This window comes from Lactuca serriola, chromosome 5, assembly GCF_051521515.1.
Source record: "Lactuca serriola cultivar US96UC23 chromosome 5, Lser_US96UC23_V15, whole genome shotgun sequence".
Lineage (NCBI taxonomy): Eukaryota > Viridiplantae > Streptophyta > Magnoliopsida > Asterales > Asteraceae > Lactuca > Lactuca serriola.
In genome coordinates, this window is record NC_136412.1 from 156,836,356 (window position 1) to 156,853,676 (window position 17,321).

General features: G+C 38.4%; 1 protein-coding gene across 1 annotated transcript; it reads left to right on the plus strand.

Moving 5' to 3' along the window:
* The first annotated feature begins 14,837 nt into the window (after positions 1-14,837).
* On the plus strand, positions 14,838-16,179 carry LOC145053170 (RING/U-box superfamily protein). The gene has a single exon (XM_079001179.1). It carries the CDS (start codon positions 14,965-14,967, stop codon positions 15,991-15,993), a length of 1,029 nt encoding a protein of 342 aa, XP_078857305.1. The 5' UTR covers positions 14,838-14,964; the 3' UTR covers positions 15,994-16,179.
* The last annotated feature ends 1,142 nt before the right edge of the window (positions 16,180-17,321 follow it).

Sequence of the window (17,321 nt, forward strand, 5' to 3'; positions counted from 1 at the left end):
CTCATCTGGGAAGCTATCATTCTTGGACCGTTTGTGCATTCAGAAACAAACACGATCGTCAAGACACAGAAGGATTACAACAAGTTGGTGACAGATGTTCAGAAGATGCCACAAGATGAGAAGGACAAGATCCTGTGTAATGTTAAAGCCATGCGAATGATAAGATTCGCCTTACAATCTGACACTTTTCGGCTTGTAGGCTCATGCACAACTGCTAAGGAGATCTGGGATAGGTTGAAGGAACTTTACTCAACTGATGAAGATCTGGAACACTCAATTCAAACTCTGTTGCTGTCAGAATTTGGAGTTTTTGAACAGAAACCTGAAGAGAAGCTCATTCAGACCTTTGATCGGTTCAATCATCTCTTAAGTAAGATGATCAAGCATGGAATTGAGAGGAAGCTGATCGAGTAGAAAGTTACATTCATGAACGGGCTCAGACCAGAATGGATGGCTGTGGTATCCACTGTAAAGGCGCATGAATAGTTCAAATCCTACTCACTGGCGAAACTAGTTGGGATACTAAAGTCACATGAAAGTGTTGTAACTAAGGAGGTGAAAGTGGTCTCGGGCATGGGATCACTGGCTCTTGTCTCTAAAGGAAAAAGTGATGTTGAGGAAGAAGAAGAGTCAGACATGTCAGAATGTGATCTTACAAGTGAAGAGTATGCTTTAATGATAACAAATCCAAAGAAATTCGCAAGAAGAAAATTTCCCACCAATAAGAACCGAAATCGGCAGGGAAGTTATAGTTCTGAGAAAACAAAAGATGAACCGAAAGTCTCTTCTCAAAAGGTGGAAGAGAAAAAGGAAAACAAGCTTGCAGGAGACTTTGGATACGACTGCAACTATTGTCACGGCAAGAACCACTTTGCCAAAGATTGCATGTTAAGAAAGATGGCTAAGAAGAGAGAGGGTGAAGATGATGAAGCGTATTACATGCGTAAACTAGAAGAAGTCAAGAAGAAAAAGGCTTCCAACAGCTCGATGAATGCACTCATTGTACAAGAAAATGCAGGGGAAGATGAGTTCGGTGGTGTAGAAGTCTGGTCAACAGACTCTGAAGACGAAGAGGTTAGAAGACCCACTCATGGAAAGGCGCTTGTGGCAAAGAATGTAGGTTCTGGTGGAAAATGCTTTATCGTCACTAATGGTCCATCAACCGAAAGTGCAGACACAGAACCGAACCTGACAGAAAACAAGTGTTTTGCAGCCAAGCCGTTGAGTGAGAAGATCAACGACTGCGATCGATTGATCAAAAAGGTACATTCTATCCTTGAATCTCTTAAAATTCCCAAAACTGAATATCTAGAAGAATTAAATGAACTAAACTCTAAATTTTCCAACCTAAGTAGTAGCCTCATGTAAACCCGCTTAGCAAACTCTAACCTAACTGACCAACTCGGCAGGGTGTCTTCAAAAAGTGAGGAGAGGAGGATCTGGATTGAGCAAAAGGAAGCAGAGTTAGTTAGGGCTAAGGATGAGAGTATTTCTTTACAAATAGACAATTTAAAATTGTTAAAACAAAGAAATGTTTTCTGTTTAATTGCTAAGCGTCTTTATACTAATATTGCTCAATTACATCTAAATTGTGAAATTGGAAAGAAAATACATAAAATGATTTTGCCCTTCCTTGAATTTAAGGAAGACGATGTTATAGCAGAGTGTGAATCAGAAGTATCCTCTGAAGAAACATCTATGGCGTATAGGCTAGGTTTAGATAAGATAGAAACTTTCATCGATTCTAAGGAACATAAAAGTATGTTAAAAGATATCTTAGATGAAAATGACAGGTTAAAGATTAAAACTGAAACTATACGAACATTCGATGAGTCAAATGCCAAAATTGTTAAAGATAATAAAATAAACTTAGATAATTCATCTGAATTTGATGCAGAGAGTGAAATGAGTGAAATCTCAGTAGAGGACGTTGTTGATTGTTCTAAGTTTGTGAAAAATGAAACCCAGAGCGAAAAACCTCTTATTTCAGAAAATTTGGTTGAGTTTGCTCGTCTGTCAAAGGAACAGAAACCGAAACTCAAAGAAAAAGCCTTGGTCTATCAAAAGGTACAGACCGTGCCAAATCAGGTTTATGCTGTGACTGGAGTCACTCAAAGACAAACAGCAAAATTAAGGATAATAGTTGACGAGGATAACGTTGAGGGATGTGAAGACTATTTCTGGTCTGCTCCCATTGATAATGCAGATGAAACCGTGGGATTGTCTGAGAAAACCACATGGAGAGTCAAAGGACGATACATACCAGAACCCATCAATAAACCTTCCAGTTTCGATATTCCCAGCACAAGCGGAGCTAAAGATGTTCCTGAAGAACTGTTAGTTGAACCTGATGTTCCAATCGAGAGGAAAGAACCGAAAGGTCCACTCAAGAGACAGGAAGCACCGGAAGTTCAAACTAAGGAAAGTACCGAAACCAAAATGGAAGATAAGACAACTGCAACTCAGAAGGAGAAACCACAGGCTAGCTTCAATGTTCACAAATCTCAGAAGGAGCTAGTTGAACAGAAAAGACTCATAAATCAAAGATATGCCTCGAATCTGAATGAACGGAAAAGGCATTGGAATTCTCAAAATCCTAACTATGAGCCTTCTAGGAAAGAATCCATGGATAAAGGAAAGGAAAAGTCAAAGGAAAATTTCAGTCCAAATTCCTATTATTCCAAATCCCAAAACCGAAAGTCAAGTCTCGGTTCTCAACCCAAGTTCGGTTCTCAACCCAGTTTCGGTCATCAACCCAGTTTCGGTCCTCGACCCAAGTTCGGTCCTAAACCCAGATTCGGCTCTCGATCCAGATTCGGTCCTAAAACCAGTTTCGGTCCCAATTCTAGACATGGATCCTCCAGATCCCAAGATGAAACAAATTCCTTAAAGGACATCAAAGGAAAAGGAAAGCTGTTATCAGACTCTGAGAATCAAAATAAGAGATCCTCCACTAAACCTAGGAATCCAACGAAAAACACTAAACCATCTAAAGAAACACCAAAAGATACATTAAGATTTAAAGAAGATAAAACAAAAATCAAGGTGTTTACCATCAAAAGAAAAGATCAAACGACTCTTGTTAAACGAACTTATTTAGTTGATGCTTCTATTGTTATTCCTTTCTCTGTGAAAAACTCACCAGGACCCAAGAAACTTTGGGTTCCTAAATCTGCTTAAATTTGCAGGTAATCAGTGACGAGCAGTTTGACGACGAATGGTATATAGACAGTGGCTGCTCGCGTCACATGACAGGGAGAAAGGAGGAATTAAGGGAATTTTGGTCTCTAAAGGATGGTGGATCGGTGAAGTTTGGAAACAATTCCTATGGAACAATCAAAGGATATGGGATGATAACTAATGGAGACTTCTCCATCAGAAAGGTGGCTTATGTAGAAGGATTGCAGCACAACCTCATCAGTGTATCACAATTAGTTGTGGGCATAGGCTTGAAGGTATCATTTGATGATGAAGGATCTGAGATAATAGAAAAACAAACCAAGAAAGTTCTGCTGAAATCTGCACGAAAAGGAGAAATGTATCCTCTGAATCTTAATCCTATTCGGGGGACACCAGCTATCTGTCTGCTATCAAAGGCAAACACTGATGAAAGTTGGCTTTCGCATCGACGTCTATCTCACCTGAAATTCAAAGATATCAACAAATTAGTGATTGGTGATCACGTTCGAGGTCTTCCTCTTCTCAAGTTTGATAAGGAGCATTTGTGTGCAGCATGTGAGATGGGTAAGCAGAGCATAAAAAGCCACCCTACACGCATTAATACTAAGATAGTGGCAGCACTTGAACTGTTACATATCGACTTGTGTGGACCTTCTGCTATAGAGAGTATCGGTGGAAGTAAGTATATTCTGGTTATTATAGATGATTTTCCACGCTTCACGTGGGTTTTCTTTCTTAAACAGAAATCAGATGCAACTCCCAAGCTGAAGATGTTCATCAAGCAAGTGGAAGTTCAATTAAAGAAGACAGTGAGAAACATCAGAAGTGACAATGGGCTGGAATTCAAAAACAAGGATTTTTAAGACTTTCTGGCTGATAAGGGGATAACACACAATTTTTCGGCCCCTTATACACCACAGCAAAACGGGATTGTTGAAAGACGAAACCGATCATTGTGTGAAGCAGCAAGAACCATGCTCAGTTGTGCCTCTCTACCTCTATACTTTTGGGCTGATGCCATTGCTGCTGCCTGTTATACTCAGAATCGGTCCTTGCTCAACAAGAGATTCTCGATAACTCCTTATGAGATCTTAAACAATCGGAAACCAAACGTCAAGTTTTTCCACATTTTCAGTTCCAGGTGCTTTATCTTTAATTCTAAAGAAAACCGAAATAAGTTTGTTGTCAAAGCCGATGAGGGGATCTTTCTGGGTTACTCTCTGTCATCAAAAGCATACCAGGTGTTAAACAAGCGTTCTAAAAGAATAGAAGAAACTTATTATGTCACCTTTGACGACAATTACATGAAGAAAGTTCAAAGAAAAGAAGATGCTTCAGGAGACATCATTCCGGAATCTGGACAGGTCTCGGTTCCAATATCCAACATGTTTGATGAATACATTCGGTTATTTGATGAACCAGAAAAGGCAATACATTCGGAGGCAACAGCAGCAGACAACAAAGTAGATAATCTGAAGAAAGTCATAGAAGAAGCTGCCAAATCAATGGAAAACGAAACACCTACTCCTACACCATCACCTAGTACTTCAAACACCGATTCAACGTTCCAGGGGGAGAACTTTACCACTTTCAAACCATCTGAAGTTCCTGTTGAGGGGGAGAATCCCAATTCCGCCCCAATATCTACTAGTTCAACTGATACTCAAACAACTGAACCGAAATCAACAGGTGATAGTCCAATCGAGGGGGAGATACCCACTACCGATTCTGCTGAAAACAAAGCCTTCACTTCACCAGTCGAGGGGGAGAAGGAGAAAACAAGTGACAGTTCTACTGACGAAGGTGAAAGGGATCAGTCAGATGTTGAAGTTGAAGTTAAAGCAGAACTAAATCCAGAATATGATCCAATCTATCCTCCGCTAGCAAAATGGACAAAAGACCATCCCAAAGAGCAAATTATTGGTAAATCCTCCAAAAGTGTTCTTACTAGATCTCAGCTGAAGGCGAAACAAACAGCATTATTCTCTAAAGTGGAATTTTGTATGTTTAACTCGTTTATCTCCAAAATAGAGCCGAAAACCGTAAATGTTGCACTTGATCATTCTGATTGGGTTCAAGCAATGCAGGATGAGCTTAATGAATTCGAACGAAAAAAAGTTTGGAGATTGATTCCTACACCGAAAGATGCCTCTGTTGTCGGCTTGAAATGGGTGTTTAGGAATAAGCTGGACAAAGAAGGGAATGTCATTCGTAACAAGGCTCGGTTGGTTGTAAAAGGCTATTGTCAAGAAGAAGGGATTGATTATGAAGAAACTTTTGCTCCTGTGGCAAGGTTAGAGTCTGTTCGAATTTTTCTAGCATATGCCGCTCACAAGAACTTCGAAGTTTTCCAAATGGATGTCAAATGTGCACTCTTGAATGGAGAATTAGAAGAAACTATCTATGTTAAGCAACCACCTGGTTTTGTGAATGAAAAGTACCCGGATCATTGCTATGTGCTGGATAAAGCTGTCTATGGGCTAAAGCAAGCACCAAGAGCCTGGTATGAAACGCTTACTCGCTTTCTGAAAATGTCAAAGTTTAAACAAGGTTCGGTTGACCCAACCTTCTTTCGAAAGAAGGAAGGCGAACATTTGATGATTGTTCAGATTTATGTCGATGATATCATCTTCGGTTCCACGAATCCTAGCTTAACCGCTGAATTCAGAAAGTTGATGGAGACTAAATTTGAAATGAGCACAATGGGTCCAATTAACTTTTTCCTCGGTTTGAATATTAGACAGGGACCAGAAGGTATCTTTATAAACCAGGAAGCATACACCAAAAATCTGCTGACAAAATTTGGAATGAAGGGTGATTCAAAAGTAAAGGTTCCTATGGCATTCGGCACCAAGCTAACTCCATCCCTGGAGAAACCGGCTGTGGACATAACTCTTTATCGACAAATAATAGGATCCCTTATGTATCTAACAGCTAGTAGACCAGATATCATGTTTTCTGTTTGTTATTGTACCAGGTTTCAAGCTAATCCAAGAGAACCCCACATGCTTGCTGTGAAGAATATTTTTCGATATCTGAAGAAGACTTCATCTCTCGGTCTCTGGTATCCTGCAAGATCTGGATTCTTCATACAAGCCTTTTCAGATGCTGATCTTGGAGGATGTGGACTGGACAGGAAAAGCACTACCGGAGGATGTCAATTCCTTGACGGAAAACTTGTCAGTTGGCAATCAAAGAAACAAACCTGTGTTTCTTTATCCACAGCAGAAGCAGAATACATTGTTGCCGCATCATGTACCTCTCAGGTTGTTTGGATTCAAAGTCAGTTAAGAGATTATGGGCTGAGTATGAAAAAGATCCCTCTCTATTGTGACTCTGAAAGTGCAATCAGGATTTGTCATAATCCAGTGCAACATTCGAAAACCAAGCATATTGCACTCAGGTATCATTTCATCAAGGATCATGTAGAAGACGGGAACGTAGAAGTACATTTTGTTCGTTCTGCTGATCAACTGGCAGACATCTTTACTAAAGCCTTACCAGAAACAACCTTCAATAAAATCTTACAAGGTTTGGGTATGATGGAAGGAGAGTCGGTACCGAATCCTCAAATCTCTCTTTAAAATTATGACAACCGAAATAGACAGACCGCTCGGTCTATCTCTACTCTAGATTTTTGAGGAACCGACATGGACAGACCGCTCTGTCTATTTCGGCTCCGTAATTCTCCGGAACAGAGGAAAATTGCATGATCGATCTATTTTGCTTCTCTCATTAATAAGATAAGGTTTCGGTTGTATATTTTGTAAGTCTTTCTATTTTTATTCTTTTTCAGAAAAATTTCAAAAATCCAAAAATATTTTATCTTTTTTATTTGTTTCAATTGCTTGTTTGTTTTGTTTGGTGTCTGTCATTAATAGGTAAACACAAGTATAATCGCCGATAGATCTAAAGCAGGTATGTTTCAACTTTCACACAACCTAGTTAAGGGTCCCTAGAAGCATGCTGCTGTATGTTGTCTTAAGCCTCTATGATCTTGAGTAAGCCTTAATGATTTGATCGATACCCATCGTTTCTTCCAAATCAGGCTATTTTACCTCACTCGGTCTAGAGCTACCTTACTCTTCTCATATGAGTTAAGAGTTTCTCTGCTCTATCACGCTTATCTAGCAGAAGGTACATTCGGTTCCTAAACCACCTCCTCATATTCTCCATCTACCTTTGGTTCACTAACGTAACCCTTGAGACTCTCGGTCTTTACCACTGAGGTTTATGGTTACACAACATCTGTGTTTATGATCTTGGATACGATTACCACATTCTAAGTGAAACCCAAAATCCGACACCAAAAACGAATTGACGGTGAGTGATATACTCAAGCATTTACTGGTTACCTAAGGAAATCTCTTTTTATTTTGCATGATCTTTTATGAAATTGTCTACAGCCAAGACATTTCTTCCCAAAGAGGTCCAGTTTATTTTTTTTTTTTGAGATTTCTGCTTCCTATAAGTCATTAACATAATAATAAATCCCACCTACCTGTTCAATAGATCACATCGGTCTCACAGGTACCTCTACCAACAATCGGTTTTATGTTAAAACTCGACTTTCGGTTGGAGGACAGCCACCCAATACCTGTGATCAAAAGAAGCCTTTCAATGTTTATTAACAAACAGTTGATCGTATTTTTCGGGAAACCACACAAGCACTTCAAGTCTCTCTTGACTTTGAAGGAAGTGATTCTTGCCCGGAATCCTCTGCTTTCTGTCTTCTAAAAAGGCATCACTCACGTCAAATACACACTTGCTTTATTTCTTTATCTTTCACACTCTTATGCACGAAAATTAATATTTTCCAACATTCTTATTGCTGTTTGGTATAAGTTTTGGTTATCGGTTGCGACCAAACAAGGGGATATATGGAATTTCAAATGGTATGAAGATAAGATTTTGGCACGTAAATTTGATCCATTTCAAAACCCACGCGTGCTGACGTTTTCCTGGGATTAACCACACTGTCAAATCACGCTTTTTCAGGCGACGCTTTAGCAACCTCATCATCACGTTTTTCTCTCTCCAGACAATGGTATAAATAGGGGAGATCGTTTTATTTGTCATTTACCAATCTCGAATTATCTCACTCCTACACGTTCACACTGTTCATCTTCTTCTTCGTTTATCAATGGCGACTTCATCTTCTGCACATGATCAAACTACAACATCCTCCTTGCTTGCAATCAAACCCAACCAAAACATGATTATCGAAATGAGTCCATTCCTATATGACTCATATATGCTACATGTTGTGGAATGTCTAAAGTATTCCCCCCTGTTGTTGGCCCTAACCCAGGTTGAAGCGGTTCCAATGTCGCTGCTATCTCAAGTCTACTCATCGGCGACTTATGACAAGAATAAAGATCGCATCTACTTCACCATTCATGACAAGAAATCCTCGATCTCTAAGGCGAAGTTTTGTTCCATTCTGGGGCTTGCAGTTGATTCTTCGATCATCTCGCCTGATTTCGTCACTACAACACAAATATTCACGATGATGTATGAGATGGGATACACAGATGTGCTTACAACGATTGCAAAGGTCAAGAAATCGTGTTTACCATCGCAATGGAATGGGTTGCTGACATTGCTAATCAAGGGTTTGGCGGAAAGATGTGGTGGTTCAGACACAACAAGCAAAGGTTTTCTTACCATTCTTTATGGTTTATACAACGGGATCAAACTAGATTATGGCACTATAATCTGGTCCTAAGTAGTGCAGAGTTTAAACACAACGACCCGTCATTCAGAGATCTCTTGTGGTCGTTTATGGACCCTAATTACAAAGAAGGCCATGGATTCTTTGGAGATACCTGTCATGAAGGATGCTCTTCTTGCCTCTATTGCCTCATTCCATACAAAGAAGATCATCATATCCGATCCACGTAAGTTTCATCACTATGGATTGATTCCGCAATCCATGTACAGGTGTGTTTCGGCACAAAGCAATGTGATGGCCGATTACCGTAAACTCTCTCCTGTTGGTCCAAGGGTTCTTTCTGAAGAACAAAAAGCCGCACTGGATGCCTTGGATCAGCCTGCTAACAGAGGCAAACGGGTAATAAAGAAAGAGAAAGAAGAAACTAAGGAGGGTAAGCCAAAATCTTCAAAGCGAAAGTCTGGTGAAGGGGATTCTTCTCAATCAAAACCGAAGAAGATAAAGAAGATGGCTAACAGACCCAAGGGGAACTTTTCTCCTGGATCTAATACGGTTGAAGATCAAGACGCAGAAGCGGAGAATCCTCAGGTTTCAACCAGAGAGCCCACACCTCGAACATCTCCAACCCCACCTCCATCTCCTAAAAGTACCAAAATTCCAACTCTACCAGCCTCTCCCAAAACTACTAAAATTCCAACTCCTCCCCCATCTCCTAAACTCACTAAAATTTCCACTCCACCTCCATCACCAAAACAGAAAGCTCCACTTTCTGCTCCCACCGAAATACCACCCATTCTTACTGAACCAACTTCTCTACCCCCTTCAACCATCATTACCTCTGTTCCTGTCTCAACTATACCTATCTCAACTCCTCTTATAACCGAATCCATCACTACCACCATTCCCAAAATCCCAGTGGAAGTCAATGTATCTGATACAGGGGCTACTACTGTGATTGATACTCCTGTTATCAACATAACACCATCCCCAACCCCATCCTCTACCTCTGGTGCTACTCTTGGTGGAGATGATGAGGATTATGACTCGTTGTATTACAGTCCTTATAGAATTCCAACAGATAATGATCCTGATGCTCCTGTCACCAGTCAACATATACAGAACATCAATGAAAAGTTGGATCGACTGCTTGCTGATAGCAAAGCTTATGGCAGTGTTGTTTTAAAAGCCTTCTTGGAGACTGCCATTAAGCAATACACCGATGCTATTGATAAATCCACAGAAGCAGTTGATAAGTCAGCCACTTCTTGTTCAAAGGCCACAAAGGAGGTTACTGAGGTTGTTCACACAACTCAGATTTTCCTTGATTCTCTGAAAGCTCATACTGACACAAATGCGGCCAAATATCAAGCTTCGGTGGACTCCTTCTCTAAAACTCTTCAGGATGAAACCACAAAATTTGAAGCCCTTCGTACTGATCTCAAAACAGAATCCACATCTTTTCTCCAATCTCTGGATTCTCGTTTTGCTTCTCTTTCTGCAGAAAGTACGTTGAAGGAGGACCTGATAAAACACCAAGCTACAATTGATCTCCAAAAAGTTCAACTGGTCCAGGCAGAAAAAGAGATCTCTCTGTTAAAGACTCAAAGGGCAGTTTATCAAAGTTGTGCTGGTGATGTGAAAAATATCTTGACTACTCTTCTTGAAGCTCATGATCCCTTCTTGACCTTAACCATCCGGAAGCATCTCCAGTCCAAACTCCTTCATGCAATTACAATTCTCAGTGAGATGAAGGGTGTCTCGGAGAAGGTCTTTCTTCCGAAACAAGGGGGAGAAGAGAGTGCAGATCTGAAAGACAAAACAGAACTGAAGGATAATTTAGCTTCGGTTTCTGGAAAGAAAGTTCAAGCCGATAGTGATAGTGATACTGAAGAGACTATCGTTGAAGCCCTTAAAAGAAAGAAGAGGGACAAAGAGCTTGATGAAACGATCAAGGTGGCACAAGAGGTAAAGAATAAGGAAGAGGAGGATGTCTTGCAATGCAAGAAGACTCTGTTTCCAGAATGGGACAGAGATACACTCATCAATCAGGCGATTGAGTTTCCTTCTATGTACTGGTTGGAACCAATTGCTTCGTTTGAATGTGACAATTCAAAGGACTCGCAGTTCGACATGCCAATCACAAGAAAAGCATTTACCTTTCATTGTTTCGATGTCACTGCTGAGGTTCCTCATCCGAATCTGAAGGTTAACAGAGAGTTAGTAGATTTTTATTTGAAGAATGGTCAACCACAGTACTTGACTTGGAGTGCACAGAAAATTACAAAAGTCAAGGTACTGAAACTGTCACTTGCTGGGAGGTTTGTGAATGTAAACTTCAAGATCAACCGTGGTACAGCAAATACAGAATACTTTATTTCTCTGGCAGATCTTCCCAACCTTAATCCACATGATTGGATTCTGCTATACAACATTCTGCTCTCAAATCAAAGGGAGTATGAGCCGATTCTAAAACATCTAAAAAGAATGTTGGCCTCCTATGTCCATGAGCTTGCCACTATGGATCAGGAGATAGCAAAAGTGATGAACAAGAAACCGTCTGTCAAGCCAACGTCTAAGCACGGTGATGTGAATCAGATGAAGTTGGGGCAGATTGATTCAACAAATTTGACTGTCATGTTCACGAAGGGTGAGAGGCACAAGTTTTTGTTTGCTTTGGTTGACAAGCATCTGTTTTCAACAGACTGTCTGGAGCATATAATCAATATCATTCATCAATGCTAGCAGAACTCAGCAGCGGATAAAAAGAACTTCACAGATATGCTTCAGTGGTACTTAACATTTAGACATCACATTCTGGCCATTATACCAAGGATATTTGAAACCGTGAAAAAGCCCTCTGTTGTGAAAAGGGGATGAAGTTTCTGCTCCAAGGACGCAAAGGGGGAGATTGTTAAGTATTTTAGTGTTGCGTCTTGGGCCTTGTGGTTTTGTAATCGGGTTGGGCTTGTCCATCCGTATTTATCTAGAATAGTTTCCTTTGATCTAGATAAGTTGTTAGGGTTTTAATATAAATATATGCATACATGTATGCGTATAATAGAGAATAGTCGATTACATTGATTCTTGTAACCCTATAATACCTCTACAGATTGAAGTTCTTTATCGAGCTCTTCTGGGGTATCTTTGCATTAATCATTCGACATATTCAGTGCAATACTTGTGTTCTTCATTACGTTCTTATTTATATTTTGCTTAGATTCATACGATCCTGATAGAAGATTGTTCTAACAAATTTTTATAATTATAAAAAAGTAATTGAGAAAATAAAAATTAGAAATATAAAAATACATATTTACTAATGACTAAATTGCAAAAATAGTCTCTTTGGTTAGTTCATAATTGTCACTTTAGTCCAAAAAGTTTTGGACTAACACTATAGGTCCAAAACTTGTATTTTGTTCTGAGTTTGGTCCAAAATATTTAAAATGATGGATTTGACCTTGGTATTTTTTTTGTTTTATTTTAATTTTTTTAAAACACTTTTATAATAAAAATACAAAAAGAAACATCCCACCCCTACCCCCACCTACTCAACCCTTATCCTTAACACCTTATCCCAACTTCCCATTTATCTATCACCTTCACTGCTAAACCATTGTCGGAGAATTCGTTGGAGATCTGGAAGAATCCAACGACAACAAAACCCATCTCCCTACCTCAACTAGATGTGGCAATCATGTCGGCTTCGTGTCATGTCGAAAAACTAAATGGGTTGAAGGTGCTTGACGCTAACCAGACTCGTTTAATTAACATGTCATGTCGTGTCAACCCGTTTATTTTTGTGTTGATTTCGTATCGGGTTTCGTGTTAGGGGTCTACCTTGAAATATATCGTGTCATATGAGATTAAAAGATTGAACATGCTGAAAGAGTAGGAGTTTGGTAGGCGGAAAAGAAAAATTAATAGTTTGGAGCCAGAATGGATGAAGCCGTAACAAATTTAGATGATAAAATTGAAAAAATAGGACCTAGGGAGGCAGAATACAAGATCATGAGGACGAGAAAGTGGTCAAAGGGAGGGACTATGTAGTTTAGGAGATAGCGGAAAAACTGAAAATGAAGTCTTGATCAAGAAGGCTAAGTCATTTCAACATTACAAAAGGACCTGATCCAAATGTTTTCTTTTACTTATTGTTTTGGTTTTGTATCTTTATAGTTTATTTAAAGAACTCAAAAAACTTGCATACGAATAAACGGGTCATTTTTTAGTCAAATTTGAGTTGAAATTCTCAACTCTAACCTTACCCGTTTAATTTTCATGTTGTGTCATGTCAACTTGTTTGTTTAAACGAGTTAAAATATCTTACCCAAACCCGTTTATTTGGTGTCGATTTCGTGTCGTGTTAATTTTTTCCACCTATAACCTCAACCCATCCCCACCTCTCTCTCTCTCTCTCTCTCTCTCTCTCTATATATATATATATATATATATATATATATATATATATATATATATATATATCCCTCCTCACAAAGCCCATATCTTTTCTGATTTTCAAGAAAATTAAATACAAAGACCGAAAAGATTTGAGGACCTAGGTTTTGACGGAGAGGTGAGTCGTTGGGTAACCCGACAGAGACAACGTAACTCGGTGACGACAACATACCTCGATGAAGACGATGTTGTTGTTCCAGATCTGAAATGAGGGTTTGCTAGGGAAGATAATGGCGCTATGTTTTGTTGTGAGGAAGACTCCAACGAAGGGTTTGCAAGCTCAAACAAGAAAGAGAATCGGAAAAAGATGGTGACCTCTCTGGTGGCCGTTTAATGACAAATCGAGTCGGAGAAGGACGACCACCGCTTTTTCAACCCTTCACAAATACAAATCGGAGCTAGAAAGTCAACCATAGACATCAATAGTGTTGCAACGACCCTAACAAAACCTTACTTCCGGTGATCAACAAATCTGGCGGCATAGGCGAAATCGTTGTCGTCTTTGGTTTTCAGATCTTGTGGTGTTGACTGGTGGTTTTGGTTTTTGCTTGGTGGTGAGGGTTTACGGCTGGTAGTTGTGGTTTCTAGCGGATGGTGGTGGTTTCAGGTGGCGGTAGTTTCCGATAGGTAGTGGTTATGGTTGCTCATATTTTTCCGACTGTGATGGTGGTTGTGCTACTTTCTTTTTGTGTGTATGTGAGAGAGAGAGAGATGAAATTTTCTTTTAATCAGAAAAGTATTTAAATAAATAATTAAACTGAAAAATATAAAAATAATGGCAAAACTATCATTATAAAAAAGTTCAGAACAAAATCAAAGTTTTTGACGGGTGTTTTTTAATTCAAAACTTTTTCGACGAAAATAACAAATTTAAGTTAAACACAAACTCCATTTTTACAATTTTCCCTTTACAAAATTAATGTGTAAATCATATGATTGTATCTTTTTGATGTTGGAGAGGAAAGCAGGTTCCTAGGTCAACAAAGAAAAAATGTCTTGGAGTGAACTCGGGGTCCCCTATTTCGACGAAAAAGAACCCTTCTTCTTTTTGTTAACCATGTTGTTATCAGATAAATTTTTAAAAGAAAAGGAAAAAAAAATCCCCCTTCATATTGTAAAAGAATGTTGGTTACAAACGATAAACATATTTTAAATTTTTTTATTTCCATTAAACTGTTTAATAAAATCAAACCCTAGAATTGATTTTCAAGTAATTCTTTTCGGTGAATTCTTAGTTATACCAAAAAGATTAACCTTTTCCCGAATACAAATATAGTTATTACAAGATGTAAACGAAACTTTTTCAGAAAGATTGGAAAAGTCAGAGTCAAACCTAGATCCTTTGACTCTTTGCTCTCATTAATTACCTTTTCTCTGAATCACAAAAGAACACACATTTTGGAACTCTTTACACGCATCCATATATATATATATATATATATATATATATATATATATATATATATATATATATATATATATATATATATATATATATATATATATATATATATTATGAACACACTCACATATCTGTCTGTCTCTCTCTTTGAAGATGCTCAAGTGCATCAAGATCCAATCACACCCATCTCAATGAAACTCCATTAACACACACTCTCTCTTTCTCTTTCTCTCTACTTTTATCTCTCTTAAAAATGGAGATTCACTTCCACCAGAAACACAACCAAATGACACATGAATCACCAGCAAAATCTCTCTCTCCTCATTCATCTCACGCCAGTTTCCCTATCATAGCAGTTGCCATTATCGGAATCTTTGCCACCATCTTTCTCTTAGTCTTTTACTACATTTTCGTCATTAAATGCTGCCTCAACTGGCACAGAATCGACATCCTCCGCCGCTTCTCTCTTTCCCGGAATAGAAACCACCACCAACCCCTCGTCCCCCACCACCTCCCTTCTCCCGAACCCAGAGGTCTCCATGAATCGGTCATCCGCTCCATCCCCATCTTCCAGTTTCAGAAACAAAAAGATTCCGATGACAACATCGGAGAATGCGCCGTTTGTCTTGCTGAGTTTCAGCACGACGAGAAGCTGCGGATGATACCCAACTGTGCACATGTATTTCATATAGACTGTATCGATGTTTGGTTACAAAACAATCCAAACTGCCCGCTTTGCAGGAACAGTATTTCCATTTCCATACCTCCACATTTTCCGGTACCGGACCACCAACAACTGATTCCTCCGCCAGCTTTGGATGAAGAAGATTATGTTGTTATTGATTTATGCAGCAGCAACGGCAATGGCGGTGGAGGAAGTAATGGCCAAACAATCGACGGAGAAGATCTCCAGCCAATCTCCGGCGAACCCATTGCAATCACTCCTCCTAGGAAGAAAACGGGGAAGAAATTGAGAAAAAAATACGGTCTTCTTTCAAGCATGGGAGATGAATGCATTGATGTTAGTAGTAGAAGAAAGGGCGATGATCAATTCTCAATTCAACCTATTCGAAGATCCTTTTCCATGGATTCAGCATCCGATCGACAGCTTTATTTGGCTGTTCAAGAAATCATTCAAAGAAACCAGATGAATAATGTAGAAGCAATTGAATCCATCCATGAATGCAGTAGTACGGGTACTGGTAGTAGCAGGCTTAAAAGAGGCTTCTTTTCATTTGGCCACGCAAGAAGTGCAGTTTTACCACTTCATTTGAAGACATAATTTATTATATGATTTTTTTCTTTTTTGTTTAAATAGCTGATAATTTTTTAATTAATTTGTCAAATTTTGATATAAATTTTATTAAAGTTATTGGGACATGAGCTTTGATTCATCTTCTTTGGTTGGTCCAATGTATGATTGAGATTTGAGAGTTCTTAAATTTATCATTTAATTGTATGATTGGAAGGCTGACTTGTTTGGTATTGTGCATGTGTGTGTAAACAGGGGGAAAAGTGTACAACTTATGTGGGTGAAATATTTAAATGGATTATAATTTTTGTTCGATGTGTCATAAGTGGAGAGAAATTAATTTAATTAATGATTTTTTATTAGAAAATTAGCAGCTTTATTAATTACAAAATATGAAAAGGGGGGGGGGGGGGGGGGGGGGGGGGGGGTACCATCGCAGGTACTACTACTGTCTTTCTGGCTGTGTCGATATTGATAAACAAAGAGATAATTTGGGTACTTCGATTTGATTTTCTATATTTTAGCCTTTCGCAAACTTAAGAATGAAAAATTGTTAGTGAACATCCGAAATTTTTAAAATCATGGTAAATGTATTCAAAGAATTTAACAATGTTCGAAAATAAGCTTATCAAAGTTTTTAAGATTTTCTAACTTTTAGTTTATTTAAAAGACGTTACATTGAAATATAAGCTTAAAACTATTAATTTAAACAAAAGTTTCAAATCTCATTTAAATGAACGTCAACCTTAAAAGTTTTAAATCTAAAAGTTATATCAAATATTTTTTTTTCAGAGCATTTTGAAAATTTTAAATTTACACATATTTTTTGAAATTTTGAAGAAGGTGGTCTTATATGTATAAATCGAAAAGAATTTTTTTTGACTCTTCTTACTCGAAAATGATATTCGAACTCTCTCTGCAAACGACATCTTCGCAAATCAATGTTCGTAGATATAGAAGAATGGAAAGACAAGTAAGTTGTGTAATTTTTTCTTAATCATAGATGTAATGTGAACCTCGAAGTGTAGTTTTAGTTATTGCAAAAATCCTACTTTCAAAACCAAAGGACAAGCCCGTACAAAGATCTTTTAACTTATTCTTCGGCTTCGAAAAATGTTTGAGTGGGGTTTTTTGCATAGGATTTTATGATACAATTTTCTTTATGATACAATTTTCTTATGCTTCAATGAACATGTTTGAAAAGGTTTTGTGAAACCATGAACAATTTTGAAATTTATATGTTCGGAAAAAGGTTTTCGAAAATACTATGTTCGACAAAATTGGATTTGAAAAATTGGTTTCGAAAATATACTAACAGATATTTTCTATGAATTTAATCATGATTGCTTCAAAAGACG

What these genes read in the sequence shown, in the direction of transcription:
- LOC145053170 (XM_079001179.1), top strand. Translation starts at nt 14,965, where the DNA reads ATGGAGATTCACTTCCACCAGAAACACAACCAAATGACACATGAATCA.